This window comes from Tyto alba, unplaced genomic scaffold, assembly GCF_018691265.1.
Source record: "Tyto alba isolate M040663 unplaced genomic scaffold, T.alba_DEE_v4.0 Super-Scaffold_17, whole genome shotgun sequence".
Classification (NCBI taxonomy): domain Eukaryota; kingdom Metazoa; phylum Chordata; class Aves; order Strigiformes; family Tytonidae; genus Tyto; species Tyto alba.
Genome location: NW_024881279.1, coordinates 6376473 through 6394296, shown reverse-complemented (window position 1 = coordinate 6394296; position 17824 = coordinate 6376473). Strand labels below are relative to the sequence as shown.

The window sequence follows — 17824 nt, the reverse complement described above, 5'->3', positions numbered from 1 at the left end:
AAGCAGAGGCGAACAGCAATGAGCAGGGAGGAGAAAGGACCAGTAGTCATGGGGATGGATTTTCCTCCACTGTGCAGCTTCCCTCCACCCTGTCAAACACCTTATCTTGCAATTGCATTTTCAATTATCTTATCTGTTCTGTAGTGCAAATGTTTTGCCTATATTGGATTTCATACATAAACATCTGCAGATGGTTTATTGCTTTTTTTTTAACTGAGGGAGATAGGAAAATACAGTAAGCTGCTTAGAAAGAGCATGCACACCCTATTAAGTGTATCATTTGCTCTATTGCAATTAAGATAATCATATTTTCATTATAAATTGCTATTTTAGCCTTTACTCCAGAAATACAAAAATATTACTGAAAAGCAAAGCATGGCATATTACCCTAGAGTGTCTTGAAAAGGGGCTTTAGTATTATTACTACTGTTTTTCCAGTAAAAGCCCATACCTTTCATAGTTGCTTGTTTATAAAAATTAGCATTCAGCATCTCCTATTAACTATTTAGATTGGATGTTTATGGGACAGGAAAGGAATTGGTCTTTCTTAGGACGTGCTATTTGGTACATTGCTTTTTAGGCTTTTGAAATCGTACCTGGGTCCACTTAACCTGCAGTACCCCGACCTCTTATGCTGAACCATCCTGTGGCTCTCCAGTACTAGAAAAATCAGAGGCAACAGGAAATAGTCCAGAGTTAGAATGTGTTTGTGTGGGAACAGACTCTGGAAACTAGATTATGATTCCCTGTTAAATTAGAGAAGTAGAAACTTGCAGACAAAACATTTGAGAGGGTGCTGGAGTCTGTCTTATTGCATCTATTTTTGGCCAGAATTATTTTGAAAAGCAGTAGGATTTTGGGTTGAGCAAGACCGACGCTGTACTTTGAGTGCAGGTTAGAACTAATTATGTGAAAATATTGTTAGCTTTCATGCTGTTGGATATGTAGAAAATAGGGGTGGAGGGAGCCTCTGAGATCAGCCAGACAAACTGCCTGCTTCTAGTATATTTGTATCTGTTCATGATGTGTTTGTCCAACCTGGTTTTTAAACATCCGTGGTAATCCTAGATTATGTATTTAAGTAACTAATTTACTGTTAGAAAGACTTCCTTAACACTTTTCCCCAAAATGTCCTTCACTTAAATTTAGGTAATTGTTTTTTATTCTAAGACATCTGTGAATTCTGAAATTGCTACCATTAAGCAATGTGACTATACTTTTCTAAAATATTTATAGGACTTGCTGGTTTTGATTATGTCAAAAATATAAAAACAAAGCTTTTCCAAAGTACTTTAGAAGTTCTGCTTCTGGTTGTAGTGTAATCCAAGAAGTGAATCAGGACCTAAAAATGAAATGTGCTAGATATGCATCACAACAGACCATAAAAATGCATTTTCTGTTTATAAAGGAAATAACTCAGAAAATTAAAGTATGTTCTGATCCTATTTATGAATTTCAAACAAAGGTCAGGTTGCTTAATTACACAGACCTCTCTTTCCGATATAACACTGTATGCAGTCCTCCACCTGTGGAAAGACTAAAGTGTTTAATGTGCAATCCCCTCAGTTTTACAGTCATATCAATCTGCTGGATTTAATTTTGTTGTAACCTGTTGTGAATTAGACCACATGTGCCATCAGAGGCTTATGGGTGTAGCTGCTCTTGGTCTGTTTATGCCTGACGTCAAAGGTATGTGTGCTAAGTGGAGTCTATAGCTGTGTAGGAAGGGATCAAGGTATATTGTTTTCAGCCAAATGCTATAGCGTCTGTTTGCAAAAAAGGTTAATGGATAGCAGAATTGTACTTACTATATATAAATGATCACATTATTTTTAAATTGCTTGATATTAAGTGATGAGAAAATATCCTTTATTGGTAGACACTGATAACTAACTGGAAGGCAGGGCTGCAACTGTAGTGAGTAGCAAACTTTGTATGTAACCTGATCACAAAAAGTTAAAACACATTGCAGATAAGACTGTAATTGGCTTGCCAATTGTCAAATGTAAATTTTGTAACTCTGCCTTTGTGGGATTTCAGCAGTTCAAAGATGACTCTGTACTGTAGGAAATGGTAGGAGTTTTGATGTGATTTTTAAAGAGTTTTATTAGGGATTTCTGTCTCAGTTTGCAAAACAAGCAAATGAACAGGAAATCTCAAAACAATCAGTGTACTGATTCTCACTATATTGAATGCCAATCATTATACTGATTATCACCTCATCGCAATCATTCCAATAAAAGCCTGTTCCTAAGAGCTTCCCAGGTATGATATTCATGTTGAAATCTGATGGAACATCTTTTCCAAGCATCAGGTTATAGAGCAGCTGGGGGCATGACCTCAGCTTGTGTAGATGTTCCCAAGCTAATTTTAAACCAGGTAGCAATTAACCATTACAAGCACAGAGCTCAGGGCGCTGTCAGCCAGCTCACAGCTCAACAGGGTCCGTGTCTATGAGTGCAGTCTCATCTGATTACCGTGCAGGCATGCTATTACTCTCGCTCCCAGGCTATGGCATACAGACCACAGGCAATGTGGAAAACCAGGCTCAGTGATTAGGTGGTAAAGATTTTTTCAAACTTTAAGTCTGTAATAATGTCTGTTGTGTTGGCAAGAGCCTGGTGGTCAAAAAATCTCTAACATACAAGCTCATCTTTTGCTTTGGCATTTACATGATTCCTTGCCCAGCAGGAAGCTTTGCTGATGGCTGACCACTCTAAGTTTTTGCTTTTGCTTAGGTTGCTTAGTTGTTTCTTCCATGTAGCTGTCCTTGTTCCTACCTGGTGCAGCTGCCTTCTTCAGAAAGCAAGATTTAGTAGAGATGTATACATATCGTTTCTCAGCTTCCTAGGTGATAGTTCTTTAAAAGCACTTTGGCTAAGAGCTGGTTCAGTGACATGTAACAAATCTGAAAGATCTGGAATATTTATTCCTAATAAATATTATTCTTTATAGCACTTCAAAGAGGCACAGAGAAATAAGCAACAATAATTGGAAATCTCTTACATTAGTGTTAGATGTGCCGGTTAATGTCAGTAAAGTAAGATGACATGTTATGATGGAGGACAAACACAGTTTTTTCTTTGCATTTTCCTGTTTCATGGAGTGATCAGCACCCTAATAAGGTATCTGCAGCAAATAGGTTATTATTTGACCAAATTAGCAACATCTAAACACGAACTAAGTATGCACTGTAATTTTTTCTCCAAAGATCATGCAGATACACATATACATCAATCTTTGTTTAAGTTGGAGCACTGTTCCATGATTCAGAATTTTTTTCCTAATTGGAAAAAATTACCACAAAAATCACTCGGGTTCACTACCTGGAGTTTAGTTTTCACTCCACTGGATTGCATAGCTCTAGAGAACAGCTTTGCGATATCCTTGATGCTACATTCTGGTCTGTACCTCTCAACTAGGTCATGCCTAGAATGAAAAGTCAACTGTTTTAAAACCTGCTTTAACTTTAAATGAGTTTATAATAGCATATTCATCTTTAAAATTATATCATGCCATGAACTTTCAGCTAATTTCTGGACCTTATTCAGTTGGCACACAATTGAGATGGAGATTGATACACTCTCAGACTGGAAGGTTAGCATCTTTATATTTTGGGTCTGCCAAGTTACTTTCCTTACTGAAAAAGAGCTAAGATATGTGTCACAGCATTATTTCATATTTTATAATAGTTTCCACTTTCCAAATCCTGATTCAGTCCTTTGTAGTTTTCTAGAACTTCTCCAGCTGATGTTTTCCATGAGTGATCTCTGCCAAATAATGAATTATTTCAATAGCTCACAGATTTTGGGGGAATATGATAATTTATATCTCTTCCCCCCCCCCCCCCCCCCTCCATTCTATAGTCTTTTTATAACAACACTGTGTGCAACAAACCCTGCTGTTCTTGTGCCATGACATCTTTCACTGTCCTTTGTTAATTAAGAAATATTTAAATAATCAAAAGATTTTTTCTATTAATCTGATTAAATTTTCCTGCATGTTTCAAACTGTAATAGCAGTTTTGATTTTTCTGAATTAAAAATATGAATTTTATATTGCTATTTTGTGTCTAGAAAGCCTCACTTTTATACACCACCTCATTTTAAAATTTCTTGAATATCATGGATGTCCCACAGCTAATTTCAGGCAGGTATATACTGAACTTCATAGCATAACTCCTCCTGCTGTTTTCAGGCAAAGCTAAACGTCAGTTATGCTAAAGCACCACAAAAAAACACCCTACAGAGGTTCTGTGGAATGAGAAATAGATGGTGCCTAGGAATAGCTAAGGGAAAAAAAGCAAGTAGATTTTAACTGGAAAATACATAAAGAAAGATTTGCAGGTGAAAAAGATCAGAGCAGGCTGAGACTGCTGCTAGCTCCAGGTCTTCCTTTGGCAAAACTTATGATCCTGGTCTGTCTCGAACTAAGATATAGTGAAAGATCTACCCTCTCACATCTGTCACAGCATTGCTAGGTTCTTTGATCCTTGACGAGAACCTTGACTTTTCAGACTGTATTTTGCTGTCTTACTTTCATCCCATCACTCCAAATTATGACCAGCTCTTATATAAACTTTTAGGAAAGAGAAGAAAGGAAATTATCAATTATGACAGAAGAGTGAAAAGATGAAAGAGGAAAAGAGAAACTGAGCTTCAGAGGGAAGAGGAGGGAGGGCAGGATTTAAGGAAAAAGTGGTAATGTAAGTCCAAAGAAAAGGATGCAAATTAAATTCTCTGATGACTTTCCACTTCACCCTTCACAAAGGTGTATTTCTCTCTTTCAGCACACTCCCCTTACAAGGGGCTCAGGGAAGATTTTGTTCAGTAAGATGAACTTTTGATACTACTTACTGAAGGAATAGCTCCTGTGGGTTATTCTGCAGTTACGTTTTTATCTGTAGAATATCTTATTTTGCATTAAGCAAATAAAAGAGAGGGGTAGTGTTTTATTCCCCCATCTGAATTTGCAGAGGGTAGATATTTTTATCCTGAAGAGTGTCATGTTCAGACTTCAGGTAGGCAAAAGACTATCTAGTTTCCTCTCAGTGCATTTTAATCAATCTTTTTCAATGAAAACTCTCTCCCAGGCAGTGCTAATTCACGATAGTTTCAAAAGTAAGATCACAGATTTGATGTTTGTGTGGATTAAAGTACAAACGGCAGAACAGAGTGAAAGATAAATCTTTTGCCAATAAAGCAAGAGCTCTCTCAAGGACAGTTGTATCTCTTTTTAAGTTCTTCATACTCATAGCTAAAGCAAGTGGCCAGATGGGGTAGTCCGTGGTGCTGCTGCATGCTTTAGCAAAAATGTCTTCCTATGAACTGCAAAATTGCTCTCCTCTTGACGTGTTGATTTGCGTAAGGGTGAGGCTTCTAAAAGCCCAATAATATCTCTTTGAAATTATTAGATTAAAAATCCTTGTGTGAATGTGTGTGGATCTCAGTGATCTGGAAAATTATGTTTGAATCCCCTCTATTCCCAACTGTTTCCACCTATACATTTAGAAAAATCAGGATGAAATCTGTCTATAGATAGGATGATGTTGTTACAGTCTTCAAGGAGCATATGTCAATGCAGAACTTATTCAGCAAATAGTCTGCATGAAGGAATTTTGCAGATTTCAAAATGCTTTCTGTCTGCTGAAAGGTAAAACCACACCTAAATCTAGAGGATTACACTATACAAACAAAACATACTTAAACTCATAAAAAATCCAGTTGATTCATAGAATGGTTTGGGTTGGAAAGGACCTTAAAGATCACCCAGTCCCACACCCTGCCCCGGGCAGGGCCCCCTTCCCCCAGCCCAGGGTGCTCCCAGCCCCGTCCAACCTGGCCTTGAACCCTTCCAGGGAGGGGGCAGCCACAGCTGCTCTGGGCACCCTGGGCCAGAGTCTCACCGCCTGCACAGGGAAAAATTTCTTCTTTATATCTAATCTAAATCTGACCTCTTTCAATTTAAAACTGTCACCCCTTGTCCTATCCCTACCCCCCTGACCAAGAGTCCCTCCCCACCTTCCCTGTCCTCCCTTTAAGCACTGGAAGCCTCCCTAAGGTCTCCCCAGAGCCTTCTCTTCTCCAGGCTGAACCCCCCCAACTCTCTCAGCCCGGCCTCCCAGGGGAGCTGCTCCAGCCCCCCCAGCATCTTCGTGGCCTCCTCTGGCCCCGCTCGAGCAGCTCCGTGTCCTTCTGCTGTTGGGGGCCCCCGAGCTGGCCCCAGCACTGCAGGGGGGTCTCCCCAGAGCGGAGCAGAGGGGGGGAATCCCCTCCCTGGCCCTGCTGCCCCCCCTGCTCTGGGTGCAGCCCAGGACACGGGTGGGTTCTGGGCTGCAAGCACATGTTGCTGGTCCATATTCAGTTTTCCATCCACTAACACCCCCAAGTCCTTCTCCGCAGGGCTGCTCTCCATCCACTCCTCACCCAGCCTGGATTTGTGCTTGGGATTGCCCCAACCCATGGGCAGGCCCTTGCACTTGGCCTTGTTGAACTCCCATGAGGTTTGCACAGTCCCACCTCTCCAGCCTGTCCAGGTCCCTCTGGATGGCATCCCTGCCCTCCAGCGTGTCACCGCACCACACAGCTCGGGGTCGTTGGGGAACTTGCTGAGGGTGCATCGATCCCACTGTCCATGTTGCCAACAAAGATGTTAAACAGCGCCGGGCCCAGCACCGACCCCTGAGGAACGCCACTCGTCACCGCTCTCCACTTGGACATTGAGCCGTTGACCGCAACTCTTTGAGTGTGACCATCCAGCCAGTTCCTTATCCACCCAGTTGTCCATCCATCAAATCCATTCCTCTCCAGTTTAGAGACAAGGATGTCATGCGGGACAGTGTCAAATCTTTGCACAAGTCCAGATGGATGACATCGGTTGCTCTTCCCTTATCCACCTGTAACCCTGTTGTAGAAGGCCACCAATTTAATCGGGCATTATTTTCCCTTAGTGAAGCCATGTTGGCTGTCACCAATCACCTCTTTATTTTCTATGTGCCATAGCATAGTTTCCAGGAGAATCTGCTCCATGATCTTGCTGACCACAGAGGTGAGACTGACTGGCCTGTAGTTCCCCGGGTCTTCTTTTTTTCCCTTTTTTAAAATGGGGATTGTGCTTCCCCCTTTCCAGTGAGTGGGAACTTCACCAGACTGCTATGGCTTCTCAAATATGATGGATAGTGGCTTAGCCACTTCATCTGCCAGTTCCCTCAGGACCTGTGGATGAATCTCAGCAGGCCCCATGGACTTGTGCACCATCAGGTTCCTTAGATGGTCTTGAACCTGATCTTCTCCTACCGTGAGCAGTTCTTCATTCTCCCAGTCTGGGCCTTTGCCTTCTGCATCTTGGGCAGTGTGGCTGGAGCCCTTGCTGGTGAAGACTGAGGCAAAAACGTTATTGAATGCCTCAGCCTTCTCCATATCCTGGGTGACCAAGTCTCCCATTTCCTTCTGAAGGGGTGCCCACATTTTCTGTAGTCTTTCTTTAATCACATATGTACCTATAGAAGCTACGCTTAAATTGTTTTAAAAAAATAAATCAGCACCTGTTGACTATAGAAACCAACCACATCGATATAATCTATATTAAAGAGGTTGAAACAAATTAAAAGGATATGACTTTGTGTTTATATGAGAGTTTAGATGATAAAAATATTTATAAATTATAAGAATGCCCTGATGCTCTTTTCCAAAACTTCAGTATTCCTTTTCTGTATTAGAAGTTTGGCCCTATTAAACAGCATGAGAGAATTATGTTTCTTCAGTGACAAAAATTGGTATAAAGATCATCTTAATAATTTATTTTGTATCAGCTTTTACTAAGAATATATGGTAACGTAGGAAGCCTAGTGCTGGAAAGGGACTGTTCAGATTCGTGTTTTATGATCTGTTAAGCAGTGATGCCCTCCTGTGGGCTCTAGGTAGTATGCTTTCTACTGGAATAATTGGAATGTTTTATACGTTATTTTCTTTCCTTCTAATATTCCAACACTAACTAAAATATCCCATGAGACATTTACCACAATGCATTTCTTGGCCAGTGCCTCTGGTTTGAGAACACATTTTCTTAAGGTGATGATACAGGTGGAGCTTTTACCTGTGTTAGAAACTTAAACTGCTTGTACAATGAATTTTTGTTCTATAGGTTGCTATCAGAATTGAAACACTGTCATGCAGTGACTGCCTTGTCAAGAGGGAAAAAGTATGTGTTTCTTTTTAATGGTGTTTGCCTAAGAACTTTTAAATACATAGGAACATATGCATTTACTTTTATATAGATAAATGCAGTTTAAAAATATGGTGGAGAAAGTGCTGTGGCCGTAGGAGTGTTGTCGGTTTTAGCAGACTTGTCACATCTCACATGCACAGCATCAGACTTGTTCTTTGGTTCTGCGCTCACACTGCTGTGGTACCTCTGTATCTCCCCTTCGCTGCAGCTCACATAGGTATAGGGAAAAGGCACATTTCAGGAGCATGTAAAGGCACAGAGGTCATAGAAATGTGTACAGCAAGTAACCTGGTGTGCTGATCTGTGACTGGACCCCTCACCAGTCATGAATCCGACAGGAATTGGAGACGTGTGGTTAGAGTCTCTGCAGTGATGACCCTGGAGGTTTGAACGTGTGTGGGATGAGCAGGAGAAACCGATGTTTAGGTGTCCAGGAAAGGCCGTGTCCCCGGAGCCTGGTGGGATGCGTCAGGGCACACGTACTTTTGCAGTGTGCTGGGCCCTGGCAGAGTGGGACTGAGCTCTGAGAGCGTGACACATGGGGGCGAACACATGAACCACGTGAGGTCACTTACATGGCAGCTGGGAAAGGACCAGGTCAAGTGGAGTTTGGTCTTCCTGTAGCATCAGAGGAAACCTTTCTATTGGCAATAGATGGGTGTATATATATTTCAAAGGTGTTTTCCTTTCATTAATCAGCCACTCAAAAGTGCAAATGAAGTGGAAGCAGCTGGGCTGTATTTCAGTTGTGTCAGTGACTGATTTTGCCTGGTGATTTGCTCATGTCTTAAAGATCCTCATCTCCTCCTGCTGAAGGAAGTAGTGACTTCTTTCTTTGATCTCTTCCTTGGCCTACTTGTCTGTCTCGATTTCAGGGAGAGAAAGTGAGCTGTGAGCAAGCATTCTTTTTTCTTTGTTATCCATTGAAGCCGTAATTAGCTCCTCTTAATTTTTCTTCTTTTTTGCTGTAAGTTATTAAGGGTCTATAAAACTCTCGTGGGTTATTTTCTACATGAAACAGATATTAGTTTATCTTGGGAAGGGCCACACATTTTTTACAATAAGTGGTAGGCAAAATATATTTTTGTATTTCCTGTAATTGTGTGGAGCTTGCAGACGGCCTCTGGGTAGAAGCTTTTTTGCTTTTTCTTTTTTTTTTTTTTAAGAGTAGGATATGTTTTTTTATTTTAAAACCACAAATATTTCAGTGACACTATGGGCATATTCTCTTTTTTAAAACTAGATAAAATGATTGCGTCTGTTCACGAATTGAGATAAATGGATCTAAGCACGACATCTTTCTCTGTAAGCTGTTGTCAAACACAGACATTTAATATCCCTGTCATATTAATAAGTTACTCTTAACAGACTTGGCTATAACAGAAAAAAAATCCAATTTAAGAAAAATCAGATTACTATATTGCAAGTATTAATCCTATGGGTTAATACTAATCATAGTCTTTGAGACTGAAGCATGAAAACTTGGCCCGCTGATAGAAATGAGGCTAGAAACTTTACTAGCAGTGTTAATTTCTGGAGTTGACACCATCTGAAAAGGAATAAAGAAGAATCTTTGTGCTGAAGAATTCAGCTGCTCTGGGACTATTGTTAACTAGCCTTCCAGCACAGTCAATCTTACGCTTGTGTCTGCGAGTCTCCAAGGGTGCATTTCCACAGCAGTTCATCTAAATCAGGGGGATGTTGCAGTTCTGCTTCCTCCCCCCTGCCAGCACCAGCACTCATGGGATCATGAAATAAACTGTTTCAGAAAGCTGAGACAGGTAAAAACTAAGCCCTTTTTCATGATAAAATTGTTTTTGGCTCTCTCAGTTCTCTTAAGTGGATCACTGTGTGTTTGCACAAGCATCAGGGCTAGCACTTGGGAGAAGGCAGGCTCCCATGGCTGGAGGGCTGGAGCGCAGCAATCCCAGCACAGATCGCTTTAGGCAACTGTGGAACTACATCCTGACACGGTGCCTGATACAACACTGTAACCACAGCGTCAGGAGGGTCAGAATATTCAGTCCACACCTTTACAAAGTCTCCCAGGATTAGTGTTGTAGAGAGGATTTATGCTCTTCTCCCTGAGCAAGGGGCCAGTAATATGTCTGACGGGTGACCCAGGATATGATCTTGCTGGAAACCAGGTGGTCTGATAGTCACTTTTTATTAACTCAGTGCACCAACACTCTGATTTACACTAATCTGGATTTACCATCTGTGACTCAGGAGCGTAAGGTGATTTATAACTGTGAAGTTTGGTGCCAATGTTCTTGGATGGTATGGAGAATAAAATAGCACAGATAGGCATTTGAAAGCCAAGCACTAGGATATAAACCAGATATTACATAGGGGACTTCAAGGAAGATTTTTGCTGGTCAAGCTCTTGCTTTGGAGGTGCAGATCTTAAGTGTCTGACAAATACTGCACTGGTCAGAAATATTCTCAACCTGTGCTAACTGGTCGAGGTAATATGATCCTTCCATAATGAACAGTGTCCTGAAAAATTTTGGAAAACATCTATGGAATTACCATCATAGATAAGACAGGTGTGCTTCTCAGGATCTAGCACCTGAAAAAGCAATGAAACAGAAAACAAGGAAGAGAGCAAATAGGAGGAGGTGTCCAAATAGAAGAGGAAGTCTTTTCATCTGAGTAGAACCCACAGTATATTAGCATATGCATTTACTTAACAAAGAGGGAGAGCAGGTTGAGTACTCTATATGGGTGCTTCAACACTTCATGAGTTCTTGAGGTTTATGCTCACTTTAATATATTTGACTATGTGGTTACTTTTTCAAAGATTGTCTCTATGTCTAAATGGAAATTTTTAACTCATTGTGGAAATACGAACAAATAAAGCAGCTACCTGAAGAGGTTGTGAAATTGCCTTCACTGAAGGTTTTAGAAACAGATTAGACAGTTATCTGTGAGGACTAAGTTAACATGAGTTTCATAAACTATGTGGTGCAGGTGCTAATGTGCCTAATGAGTTGTGAGCTGACCTTTTCACCATCAAGGAGAGAAAATTTCACCACAAAAATCGTTCTTAGCTCCTAATTTCCAACACAAACCCCAGTGTGTAAGACGCCCCAAAATCCTGTTTCTGAAGAAAAATTCAGTGTGTTGAAAACAGTGCTGCAGTCTTCAAGCTGGCAATGTTTAAGGTACTACTGAAGTAAAAAAAAAAAAAAAAAAAAAGTAAATACATCTCACTATTAGTCATTTCACAGGGTTTGTACACCCTTGAACAACTCTTCATTATTTCTGAGGAAAGACCTCTTTTTCAGCGTTAAGAGTGAGGAGGCAGTGATAAGGTTGGAAAGAGGATTGGAAAACGTGGGAGGAAACCGTAGCAGAAAAAGCAAGAAGCTGCCAGGGAGGCCAGATTGGGTAGCAGAGAGTGTGTTGGAAAGGGGAAAACGGGCACAAATGAGGGAAGAGCCAAGGAATGCTGAGAGGGAGCAGGAAGGAACTGGACAATACGGAACGCTTAAAACGCCTGAAGAGGAGGGGAGTCGCTGCCCCTCAAGAATACACTGGCCGTGTTGCCTTAGAGCCGAGGGAAACGGAGGTGCGAGGCTGGAGCCGGCAAAGGCAGCGAAGGGAACGCAGCCCGCAGGTCCCGCCCGGGTGAGGGTGAGGGACGGGCCGAGGGGCGCGCGCGCGTAACGGTCCGCGGTTCAAACGCTCCCGCGCGAGCGGCCCGCGGGGCCGCGGGGCGGGGCTGCCGGGGAGAAAGCGCGCGGCCGGGGCGGCAGCGGCCCATTGGCTCGCGCCGCCGGGCTGGACGCATCGGCGCAGCCCGGGCCGGTCTCTTGCCCCACCCCTTTCTCTCGGCGCGCGCCTCAGATGCCCCGCGCCGCCGGCCGCTACAGCGCGAACCTATTGGCTGCCCGCCGCGTCTGTCACCGGCGAGCTCCCTCCCTTACCCCCCTCTCCGGGGCTGGCTGCCGACGCGCGGCGGAGGTCGCGCCCTCCGATTAGTCGTCGCGTTCGTCGATCGAGGCCGGAGCCCCGCCCCGTCAAGGTGAGTCGCAGGCGGCTCCAGCGGCGCGCTCTCATTGGCCGATCCTGCGCGGGGGGCGGGCGCGGCGGCGGGCGGGCGGGCGGAGCTCCCGGCGTCCCCTTTGTGTGGGCACCAGTCGCCGGCCGAGTCTTGAGAAGTCGCGGCCGCCATTTTGTGCGTGCCTGTGTTTTCCCCCCACCCCCCCCCCACCCCCCTTTCTGAGGGAGCGGCGGCAGCCGGGACGCCCCGTCTCTTCTGCTGGTCAGGTGAGGCGAAGCGAAGGCGTTTGGCCAGGCCGAGGGAGCCATCGCCGGCGGCTGCCGCAGCCGTGAGGTCGCGCTGTTCGCAGCAAGCGAGGGGGGAAGAAGCGGCAAGACGGAGAAGGGGGGGAAAAAACCTTCAGAGCTGCCCCCCAACAGGAGGAGGAGTCTCGGCGCCAGGCCTAGGCGCAGCCCCGGCACCGGCGGCAGCATGGAGAACTCGCAGCTATGCAAGCTGTTCATCGGCGGCCTGAACGTGCAGACCACGGAGGCGGGACTGCGGGAGCACTTCGCGGCCTACGGTACCCTCACCGACTGCGTGGTCGTGCTTAACCCGCAGACCAAGCGCTCCCGCTGCTTCGGCTTCGTCACCTACTCGGCGGTGGAGGAGGCCGATGCCGCCATGGCCGCCTCCCCCCACGCCGTGGACGGGAACGCGGTAGAGCTGAAGCGCGCCGTGTCCCGGGAGGACTCGGCCAAACCGGGGGCCCACGCTAAGGTGAAGAAGCTCTTTGTGGGCGGCCTCAAAGGGGATGTGGGCGAAGGGGACCTGGTGCAGCATTTCAGCCAGTTCGGCCCCGTGGAGAAGGCCGAGATCATCGCCGACAAACAGAGCGGGAAGAAACGCGGCTTCGGCTTCGTCTATTTCCAGAACCACGACGCCGCTGACAAGGCGGCCGTGGTCAAGTTCCACCCGATCCAGGGCCATCGCGTGGAGGTCAAGAAGGCCGTGCCCAAGGAGGACATCCAGTCGGGCGGGGGGGGCGGTGGCTCTTCCAGGCCCTCCCGGGGAGGCAGAGGAGGAGGAAGGGGTCGGGGCGGCGGCGGATCCGGCAACCGGGATCACAACGGCCTGTCCAAAGGAGGCGGCGGTTACAATAGCTACGGCGGCTACGGCGGAGGAGGCGGCGGCGGCGGTTACGGCTCCTATGGCAGCGGCTCCTACGGAGGCGGCGGCGGAGGGGGAGGCGGCGACTACGGCAACGGGTACGGCGGGTTCGGCAGCTACAGCCAGCACCAGTCCTCCTACGGCCCCATGAAGAGCGGCGGAGGAGGTGGAGGAGGGGGCGGCAACTGGGGGGGCCGCAGTAACAGTGGACCGTACAGAGGAGGCTATGGTGGGGGAGGCTACGGGGGCGGCTCTTTCTGAGCTGGAGCGCCCATACGCATTGGGGGTGGCGTGGAGAGCCCTCCCTTTGATACAGGGCAGCTTCTAAATGGTTTCTCCCCTCATTCGCCGAAGGGCAGCTCCTTTTAAATGCCTCCCTGCTGTGGGAGCAGCTCCTAAATGCCCCCTGGGGGTCGCCTCTGCTGCCTGTGCCACTTCTTTCTCTCTGAAGATGGACTGGGCCCCACATACACATACTTTGTGTTACAGTCATTGATGGACTCTATTTTTTTATTATTACTTGGACCTTGGTCGTTTTTATACTAGCAACGAAAAAATGTCTTGTTTTAATTTGTTTTTTGGGGGTATGGGGTGGGAAGTGTCTTGCTGATCTGGAGTAAAAACTGGGGAGGGTTATGGGGGAATTTCCTTTGTTGTAAGGACTCGATACCTGGCTACTACATTTTTTTCTACAAAATCTCGGATCCCATGACTGAAATTAACATTTCTGTAAAGGAAGAAAAAAAAATCGTTTTTACGTTTTTTATTTTTTAAATAAATCATTGTGTTCATTGACCTTTACATGTCTAATTTTTTTTCCTAGGATCCATTCCGTACGGTTTTAAGGCTTTTCTAGGTTTGAAGCAAGCGTTCTGCTTTAAAATCTCTATGTACTTAGAGTAAATATTTTATTGCCAGTAAAGGTCCTAACTGACTTTTTTGCTACCCCCCTAGTGGATATTGGTTTTCAAACAGTCGACAGAGAAATTTTTGAAGTACTAATCCGTGGATGTGGTCTGTTTTTTAAATATTCGTTCTCATGCAGTTTGTGTGCATCCACCATCTTGTACTAGGCAGTTTGACGTGCTGACATGGTTGGTCAATTTTTTCTATAGGACTTTTCCATCAACGTATGTACTGTGTAGTTTTGAAGAAACAGTTTGTGTTAAGCATGTGCTTCATTCATATAAAATGTTCAGAATTTCCGATTGCTTAGTTTCAAGTCCTCTTTATCGGTTTGTCTGTGTATGATTCCTTCCAGGAAAGGGTCGTCATTTATCCCTTCTATTAAATGCATACTTGTTTTCATAGTACCCGGTTAACAGACTTTTCACTTGAACTATTGTCCTTCGTTAAAGTTCCCCGAGAATCTCTCGCAGCACCATCTACCGACAGGATGGCAGCCCCTTGCTGCAGGCTTCGTTACAGCAGGAGTAAAATTGGTTTGCTAACACTTGTACTAGACTTTTTAAAGTTATTTTATGCCACTAGATGACTGGTGTAGAATGCAATGACATCTGCATGTGAATAAAGATGGGCTCCATGAGTATTGACTGGAAAAAATGAATGGATTTGCAATACCTGCCTCGGCACATTTTTTTTTTTTTTTTTTTTAATAATTGCAATTGCCCATGTTTCAAAAAGTGATAATCTAAACTATGTGGGCAAAGTGCTATGATAGATGAGCCAGCTAAGTGTACCAGTAACATAGGTGCCAGTTGTAAAGCAAAAATATCTGTGTAGTCTGCTTGATTAACAAATGTATATTTGTAGCCCTTTCACGCAATAGAATTAAAGTTTGTTGTTTATTAAAAAGCATAATGTTTTAGGGGAAAACTGCCTTCCTGCATAGAAATATAGAATAGCAACGTTTATGGGTTTATGGATATCAAATAAAGATTTGAATTCCTTATATGCTTGAGTGAGAGTATGTATGATATGGGGCATGGATTTAAGAAGTACAAAGTTATTTGGACTTAATGTTTCAAAGCACTTAGTCTTTAATGCTGATGCTTTATGGGACTGCATCTAAAAGCTGATTTTTGCTGTGCTCCAGCTACGCAAGATACTAAGCGTATAATTCCCACTGATTTCAGTGGAAAGTTAAAAGTCTAGGGCTTTGCTTCTGGGCTGAGGGATTTCGCATGAAATTTCAAGGTATTGTCAGTCTTTGATGTCAATCTAACATGATGCTGACTTTAGTTGAAATAAGGTTTTGTTGCTATTAGAAGTAAAGCTAGCATCGACTTAATTACCTATGTGAGCTTAAATAAACAGGGCAACTGTTTGGTATCAGGATTTAAGCCAAGAGCTGAGTTCTCTCTTGACTGTGATAATTTATGGCTCTTACAGTGAAACTGGTTCTCTTTGGCATAGCTTTTATAAATAGGTACCAAGTAACTTGCTATTTGCAATTCTATTGTAATTTTTTTATCTAAGAAGCTTGTTAGCCTCTGTTGTGAACCAGTATCACTGATACGTTGTTGAAGGTGCAAGTCATTTCAGAGCAGTATTTGTAAAACACTGTAAGTACCAGCTTTTGTTGGCGGACAGCTTCAGGTGCTTGGTTTTATTTCAGTTCACTGGGTTTGAAGTTTTTTACTTTACCTTTGCACTTTAAAACCATGTTGGACAGTCATCCTCAAACTTCACTTGAAGCACAGCTTTCATTTTTGCAGCTGAAATGAACTACTGAGTCCTAGGTCTTGTGTTAGTTTGGGCATATGATTTAGTCCCTTGCAATGATGAATTGCCTTAACCTTATTAATGGACAGCCTGGCTTTGAAAGAAATAGTTAAATTCACTTCTGTGATGTGGCTTGTCATTTGACTTGGGAAGGTAAAGATTTGTGCACCAACTATAGCTTCATGGTATTTGCACGTCGTGTGCCATGAAAATATGTTGATACTAGAAACAAGTAGTTTTTTAAAAAACTGACTTTGTGTGAAATCTGACAGTGTTGCCAAGCTGTACCTTGATTTTGAGAATTGTACTGAAACATGCTGTTTTATTACCTCTATGTAATAATCCTCTTGTAGGACTAACGTCTTCTAGAATAAAAAGTAGACCCCAGAAGTTGCACCTATGTTAGAGTATGCTACCTAATTTGTCTCTCAAAGATTGTCATCTCTTTAACAATGTTTTGTGGTGAGTGTCTTGAGTAGGTGGGACTTGCTCTTTTCTGACCTCTTGTCACTCAGGAGCAAGGACTTCCTTGTGACAATGCAGGTAACGTTTGAGGGGCTCATGAAAGCGCTTGTTTGGTAAGGGGCAGTAATGCTAGGATGTACCATGGAATGTAGAAAGAGATGCAAATCTGTATTGGATAGCATTAAAGACACTGACTTAACGACTCTCTGCATATAAACCAGTTTTTAGTACAGATCCTAGTAAACAAGAGATTTGTTGCTAAAGCTTTGCCTATGTATTTAATGCTATTTAGTAATTTTCCGACCTGTGTGGGTTTGTTTGCGTAGAGGTGCATAGGAAGAACTAAGATGAAGCATATAGCTGGCACGTAAATAAAGTTTGAAACTGCTCAGTTGCTCTAGGATGGTCACAGAGATAGAAATAAAGTAACTTGTTTGCCATTCCTTAGTTTAGTTCTAAAGTATGTGTCTGAAATTATCTTGGTAATTTAATGGCCCTCAGGAATGAATGCTGGATTGTGTTGGTTTCACCTGTGAGAAATAGCAAGTGAGAGCAATAAGTTTACTTTCAGTATTTAATAATGAAAGTAAAAGTACAGTAGTTTTCTTAAAACACAGATGTTATTTTTATTTTTGTAATCCGTGTGAACAAAAATAAATTCCCCAAAACAAAGCTTTTCAGAGACTACAGTATCACAGTATAGCTCAGTGTGTCGTGATGTGCACAGTTTTTTAATAGTAATGGGTATTCATGTATAAAGTATAATTCTTGATTCTGCTTCTTGTGTGGCTTGTAAATTTTATTTGGCTAATAAAATTAGCCTAACATACACTTCTGTAATACTGATGACTACTGCGTTAAAAAGAAACATGCAAAACACCTGTATATGTAATGAATTGGTACTTGCACAAATCAGTGGAAGTACCTCTCACTTGTTTGTTCTAACCTTAGGTGATGAGAAGGTAGTTTATTACAGCCGTAACAGCTGAGACAGCTTTGATCACAGGAAATCTCTGTGGGTCACTGTGTTACAGCTTGGACAGATTTGCAAAACAAAAGTTGCGCCTTGGCCTGCAGGCTCATGTAGTGCCCTTAGGTGGACAATCCTTACCCTCTAGAATTGAGGAAGCTTTCGGGGTTGTGTTGTGTGCTGAAATAGTTGCGAGTGGTGTGGAGCTGCGGTGCCAGCTCTTGGACTGCCAGTCCTGCTCAGCGGAGTGCAGACCTGTGGGGAGGCTGAGGGCGTGCATGGCGGGGGCGTGGGCAGGAGGTGTGCTTAAATGCTATTAA

The 17824-nt window shown here is 43.6% G+C and overlaps 1 protein-coding gene across 1 annotated transcript; it reads left to right on the top strand.

Annotated features, from left to right (window-relative positions):
• The first annotated feature begins 12349 nt into the window (after nucleotides 1–12349).
• HNRNPA0 (heterogeneous nuclear ribonucleoprotein A0) lies at nucleotides 12350–15296 on the top strand. Its single transcript, XM_033006091.2, has one exon. It carries the CDS (start codon nucleotides 12707–12709, stop codon nucleotides 13643–13645), a length of 939 nt encoding a protein of 312 aa, XP_032861982.1. The 5' UTR covers nucleotides 12350–12706; the 3' UTR covers nucleotides 13646–15296.
• Nucleotides 15297–17824: the final 2528 nt, after the last annotated feature.